Below are 6654 nucleotides of genomic sequence, written 5' to 3'. Positions count from 1 at the left end.
GTGGTTCGTCAGTTTTAAATAGCTGTAAAGCGTTTTAGTTTCCCATTAATCAGTCAAAATGAAAAATAAAAGTAGGCTATTGTGGAGAGATTTTTAAACGGGATATCCATCGATTCTGGTTGTTTTATTACGTCTGCGCAACTGGTAAGATAATAATAATTATTTTTTAAATTGGGAAATGTAAAAGAGACTACTTTAATTTTAACTTGTATCTGAAATCGTTAAAAGTCTGCAAGCTGTTTAAATAGAGCGTTGCAGTTTCACTTCTTTCACAATTTGTTAACCAACATTTTCTGCTGTGTTTCAATTAATGCATGTTTTAAATACTCACTTCCTCGTTTCCACTTAATCCCAGGTGGTAACCAATGTGTTTATTAAGTATTTTAGCATTATCACAAACTTTTTTATCTATGCTACCTGAGGTATGTAGTCGATGTGCTATTTGTCATAATATGATATGCCACTGAATTGCAGGAGCCAACATTTTGACGTGCATTTTTACATGTAGGCTAGGCTATATTTGATAGATCTGCGTCATGCTGTTGTCACATACCAGCAGTGGTGCTGAAGCCTCAGACACTCAAGCTGCTGCCTGCATATTGAGATGCACTTCAGTGAAGGCTGGGATATCGAGATCGGTTGAGGCTGGTCGACATCTGCCATCCGGTCTAGACTGAGCAGCTCCACTCTTATCAAGATCAAAGCAGGTGCTTGCAATGCACGCTGGGAAATGTGTTTGAACGAGATGCCAAAATGTGAGGTGAAATGTTACATTTAACGTGGATTATTTCGTATTTTATACAAAGTTGCTGTTTTCTGAGGTGAATTTTCTGTATTTTTGCTGTACCTTTACACCCTAAAATTTCTCTGTAGAACAAAAAGTCATAATGTGGCTTAGTCTCCAACATGTCCTCACTCATTCACGTCTAGACCACAAGCATTCAGCCTCCTCAAACGTGACCCTGACATATAAACTTGAAATAGACGCCTTCTTAGACGTGACATCAGCCGGTGTTTTACACACACACACACACACACACACACACACACACACACACACACACACACACACACACACACACACACACACACACACACACACACATTCAGTTCTCGTCTACTGAGCCAAATGACCTGCGTTTATAAGCCTAGTGGGGAAATGTCCTGCAGCTGTGCGAAGGCGGCGAGGATGCAGATGTGAGTTTATGCGTGTGTGTGTGTGTGTGTGTGTGTGTGTGAATTGGATAATTCAACCAAAAAGGGAAATTCTGTCATCATATACTCACCCTCATGTCGATCCAAACCTGTAAGACTTTTGTTCATCTTCAGAACACAAATGAAGATCTTTTTGATGAAATCTGAGAGATTTCTGTCCCTCCGTTGACAGCTACGCAACTACCACTTTGAAACGCTTCAAAACATTCATAAAGAGATCATAAAACTAATCCATATGAATTGAGCGGTTTAGTCCAAATTCTCTGAAAAGACTTGATCGCTTTATATGATGAACATATTGAATTAAAGGTTTTATTGACATTTATACATTAACCAGCGAACATTAACAGATCATCAATCGTGCTGCGTAACACGAGAACGAACCTCATTGGCTCTTGCACGTCAAGCTGTCAATGGAGGGACACAAACCTCTCAGATTTCATCAAAAATATCTTCATTTGTGTTCTGAAGAGGATTTAATGTCTCACGGGTTTGGAACAACATGATGGTGAGTAATGACTGAATGTTCATTTTTGGGTGACCTGTCCCTTTAAATGCATGCTTCCATGATCCCTTCTATAGAAATAAGTGTAAAATCAACCTTTAGGATATCACACCTAACAGAAAACCTGCACAGTAAGGTCAAATCTGAAGGAGCAGGATGGCTTTTAGGAGAATTATTTTATTTGGTTGAGAACTAAAAATAACCATCAATGGCACCATTTTTTTAGTTTTTCCAAAGTGCTGCAAATTAAGCACTCCTTTTATGCAATCATGTTTGGGCATCTATCTGATGCACTTTATTATAATAACTTCCTATCATGTTGTCTTGGGTAGTTTGGGTGGTCTCATAAAGCTGCTTTTACTGAACCACATCAAATCTATTCATTTTCTTTATACATTGGGTTTAGAAAGTCGTTTCGGACACATTTATATAATGCGCAGCTCAATCATAAATGTGTCAAAGTTGAGTGTAGGGTCTTTGAGTCAATGAAAATATATTTCCAATGTTGTTTTTAACAATTTTATGTCATTTTGAAACAAAAAAATATTGGTATAACTCACAAAATAAAAGTTAAGTTTATTGTTGAACAACAAACTCCACACATACAACAAACAGGCCAAGGTAAAACAAATAATGCAGACAAAACAAAGTCAAAAGAAACCAAAACTCCTTTTTTCTTTGGCCTAGCCCTCCCATACAAAAACTAGTTTATGGTACAACTAAAGTTCATACATAAAATTTACTGGAATGCTCTGAGTTCAATGGCTGTTGATTTTATACATGTTGTCTTTATGTTGAAATATTGAGACATGGTCAAAACAAGTAAAATTTCATAAAGAAGCACCGTTTTGGTCACAGGAGATCACGATAAAGTGGCTGACCTCTTCACAATATGTACAAAAATATAAAATGTAAATAAAAATACAAACAAATCCTTGTCTTGCTTATTTCATTGCGAATGCTGGAAATCTGAGTTGTGGTCGGTCCTCTAGAAAATTTGGAATTGGGGGTCAGTTGGTTGACATGGGTGACGAACTTGAAAATGACCATGTTTTATGTATTTGAGTCCTTAATGCCACTGGCTCCAACGGTTGGGTTAAAGCAGAGGCGTCTACACCTGCTCAGCAACATGAAACGATCCTTTAATCGTCATCGTCCTTCTTCTGCTTCTTGGGGTCGACATCATCCTGAAAGAAAAGGGGGATTCGAAAATTAATTACTCGAACTGTGACAAAAAGTGGAAACCACCATCACTCGGTTCCAGTATTCTTTTGGTATAGCGATTCATGTTTGTACCTCATCATCTTCATCATCATCATCATCTTCAGCAGCCCGTTTTGTTCCTCCACCTAGATCGTCGTCGTCTTCATCCTCGTCCTCATCCTCATCACCTGCGCAAAACGATCATCAGCCACAATTTTTAAAACAAAACCTTCGAATAAGTTTGTCGTCATGGCAGTAAATTGTGAGCATTAACGTTGCACCTACCCTCTCCTTCCTCTTCGTCTTCATCTACCTCATCATCTTCCTCGTCATCAATTTCAGGCTCTCCGTTCTCTTCATTCTCCTGTTTTCACGTTTAAAAGAAAAAAGGTCAGTGCATGTTCTCCATTAAACACCAAAGTAGATGATAGTAGAGAACACTGCATTTAATTACCTTTCCATTAGTGGCATCTTTTCCATTTTCCTTCTCCTCAAGGAGCTTCTTCTCTTTTAAGTCCTACAAAAAAAAAAAAAAAATATGCATTTCTCTTGACTCGTATTTTAAAACATTAAACTTTGTCAGCTTGGAGCCATCTGCGTCCAATAGGCAGTCTCAATGCAGATTACGACTGACGTGAGCAAAACGCCCCCTATGCGCACAAATTTAAATTGCATCTCTAATGACGCCCCTCTGACATTGACGCCTGATTGGCTGCCGCAGAGAAGTGTGCTGTCCATCATCGACTCCGTGCTCCCGCCTCCTATCGAGAGAGCTCGTTTGTAATCTGACACTTTATGAGGCTCGGCGGCTGTGGGTATTGTAAAATGTTTATCCATTAAGCAACCATATTTTTGGCGTGTACGCACTTGCTTACATCGCAGCTCCAGAAAAACAAAAGCTTAAAACGTCAAACAAGCTCGATCATTCAGAACCACGGGATTGTGGTTCCGCGAGCTCATGCCGAACTCTAATGAAAGACAAAGAAGCGCACGCATGGCTTTCACAATCTTATCCATCCCGAACACGACAGAGTTCGGCACGCACGCAAACACCGCCGTCACGTTAACCTGGATTTAGTTCGCGCAGTCGCAGAATTGACAAGAAACCGTCGGCAAAAAAAACACAACCCGTCATAAATGTCAGAATATCGTGTGCTCCTTGAATTTGCTTTGACGGGTCTTGCTTTCAATTAAAGCCCTGTCAAATACAGTTAAATGACCCTTACCCATGCAAATATTTGCATTAATTCGTTTATATAATCTTTAGCCCTTAAGCCGTTTATCAACCACATCAACTTGGACCGCCCCCTTAAATTCACCGACGTCTCTGGCTTCAAACTAGTAAACCAACAAGCCCACGTTGCCGTCGCACTACATGGAAAAATATTTAACTCGTTGGAAATTCATAAAACAGCTTAGGCTACTCGATGGGCTTGCATATCAGCTGCCTCTGAGAATGTAAAGGGCTTTCGAGACAACGGCACCACAATTTACAACCTAGTCAAACAGTTCGGGTAACATTGCAATTTATTCACTTGTTTATTATACATAAACTTCAAAAATGTGTTATTTGCCTTTGAAAACCGATGCACCGCAGCGTTAATCCAAGTTCCGCGTAGCCTATCGGCTGCATCAGGATCAATCGCTATCGGACATGATGATAAACCCGAACAGCGGTAGTTCGAAATAACTTGCTCCTTTAATCCCGTCAAATGTGCAGCCAATTCTATTTTTCTTTATCATATGTGAGATTTCCTATCGGTTCAGGCTTCAAGCCGCCTAGACAAACCGGCAAACTTTCAACCCAGAAGCTATCGACCGATCAACGCGCTCTCAAACCCGCCGTAATGCCACAAACTAACCGGTAATGAATGAACGGATTTAGGAATAAATGAGTGCTCAAAACATTGTACGGAAATGTACATAATCCATAAAACCATAGGACAAGCAAAACAAGGAAATTGTGTAACATATAAGGCTATTTATGCATGTTTAAGGATCTAGGAAACGAAATGGAAAGAATAACAGGTTTATGGATTTAACGCGGTAAAACAGTTGACGTCTCCAGCGCACATCAACGCCGTTCAAAGGGGAACCGACACGCTTGTATAAACAAAGAAGCCGCGCGCGCAGACTGTTACATTCCGGACAATGAGAAATTGCGTTTGAATGTGCTCTCATTCCGCACGCGCTATTGAACTAGTTACAATGTATCCCATTTAAAGTTCTCATCACAATGTATCAATTTAAAATCACTTACAGAGCAGTTATCGCGCACTTTCGCTTTAATTAATCAAACGGTTCTTTCCGGCTGCAACCCGAAATAGCCGACGCGTTCGCGTTAAATCTGAACTAGGAGACAAATGAAAGAAATAAAATAAAAATATATATATATGGAGAATTTAGTTTATCTAGAGGCATCCGTTCTTACCTTTGCGGAGATTTCTTTCGCGGAGTCAACCTTAGTATCGGCCATAATTAATATTGTGTATCAATAAAATTTGGAACGCAGGAAAATGCGAGAATAATCCTCCTCTATCCTCCAATAATCACTATTGTAATGAAGCTTTCTTATGCCGACGGCATGTGATGAAGGAGGCTTTAATATAGATTTGTGGGCGGGGTGTGAGAGGCGGTCGGCTGTATCTGATTGGTTAGTGGACTCCGAGGGGGTGTGTTTTCAAGGCAATAGAGTGGAACAATGGAAAGTATTTCCAAACGTAAAAGGACACACCCCCAGCCGGTATTTCAACAGAGAAGACACACCTCCTACCTCCGCTTTTCTCGATACAAGACAGAGCTGTGCAACGCAATTCCACATTTTCTCAACAAATCCGTTGATACGACATACTAACTCTCACATATGAAGTCGTGCCTCTCTTTTAAAGTTCATGAAATGAATTAGTTAACAAATGTAGGCTAGTCTGTACATCAGCTGCTAGACTTATTGACCCCTAAATCACCCCAAAGACTATTGTAGCATAGATATGTAGTCAATATGCCGAAGCACACTACGGAAATGTTGTTTTTTGAGCACGTAGGGTGATAGGGGTGGCACTTGGGAAACGCTGTTTTCATGCCAGATGCAGCCCCTCCCCTTTCCGTCGATTTCGCACTAAACTTAGCACTGAGTAAACGCAAAAACAGCTCTTTTCACCGCTGCCGCCTTTCATCTGACAAACGAAAGGAGAAAATGCGCACAAACCAGCTGAATCTCGAGCAGGCACACCGTTTTAGTTGCAGAACCCCTTTCAGAACAGGAAACCCATGTTTTTAGATCATAGTCTGATTTTTATTACCGAGAAAAAAACTAACCACACGACGTAAGAAGCTGCAACCAATGGAAACGCGTCTTCTGCAAGTTTGGCTCTGTAAATAAGACTTTTAACATGTATTTTAGAATCATTATCAACACACGTCTTGTGCTTTATTATTTGGGATGAGAGTAGCGTTTGAACAAAGCAGAAGCCATAACCTCGCCGGCGAACACAGAGGGGAGGGGAATTTTGGATACTTCATCATAACCTACATTCAAATTCTACTTTGATGACGAGGCTTCTTGCAGTCGGGCGCATCTGATTGGACGCCCAAACGATCAGAACCCAAAGTTGACGCTTTGCGCCAAACTATTGGATGCCGGAGATGTCAATCAAAGTAATGACCCTCAGTGCGCGAGAAAGCCTGGAAATGGATTTGAGAAGATTCTTGGCCTGGGTGGCGATTTATGAGCA

The 6654-nt window shown here is 40.5% G+C and overlaps 1 protein-coding gene across 1 annotated transcript; it reads right to left on the bottom strand.

Annotated features, from left to right (window-relative positions):
- Positions 1-2272: 2272 nt before the first annotated feature.
- On the bottom strand, positions 2273-5967 carry ptmab (prothymosin alpha b). The gene is made up of 5 exons (XM_079613063.1): positions 5355-5967; positions 3378-3440; positions 3209-3287; positions 3017-3111; positions 2273-2907 (listed from the first exon to the last, which is right to left on the bottom strand). Exons 1-5 carry the CDS (start codon positions 5397-5399, stop codon positions 2863-2865), a joined length of 327 nt encoding a protein of 108 aa, XP_079469189.1. The 5' UTR covers positions 5400-5967; the 3' UTR covers positions 2273-2862.
- Positions 5968-6654: the final 687 nt, after the last annotated feature.

This window comes from Phoxinus phoxinus (genome assembly GCF_949152265.1).
Source record: "Phoxinus phoxinus genome assembly, chromosome: 5".
NCBI lineage: Eukaryota > Metazoa > Chordata > Actinopteri > Cypriniformes > Leuciscidae > Phoxinus > Phoxinus phoxinus.
Note: the sequence above shows the minus strand (reverse complement) of the source record. Positions and strands in the feature narration are given on the sequence as shown.

Bases quoted from the DNA above. Each gene is read 5' to 3' on its own strand.
- ptmab (XM_079613063.1), bottom strand. From the start codon at position 5,399: ATGGCCGATACTAAGGTTGACTCCGCGAAAGAAATCTCCGCAAAG. The intron at 3,441-5,354 runs GTAAGAACGGAT...TTTTTTTTGTAG, and splicing joins CGAAAGAAATCTCCGCAAAG to GACTTAAAAGAGAAGAAGCT. The intron at 2,908-3,016 runs GTACAAACATGA...CTTTTCTTTCAG, and splicing joins ATGATGATGAAGATGATGAG to GATGATGTCGACCCCAAGAA.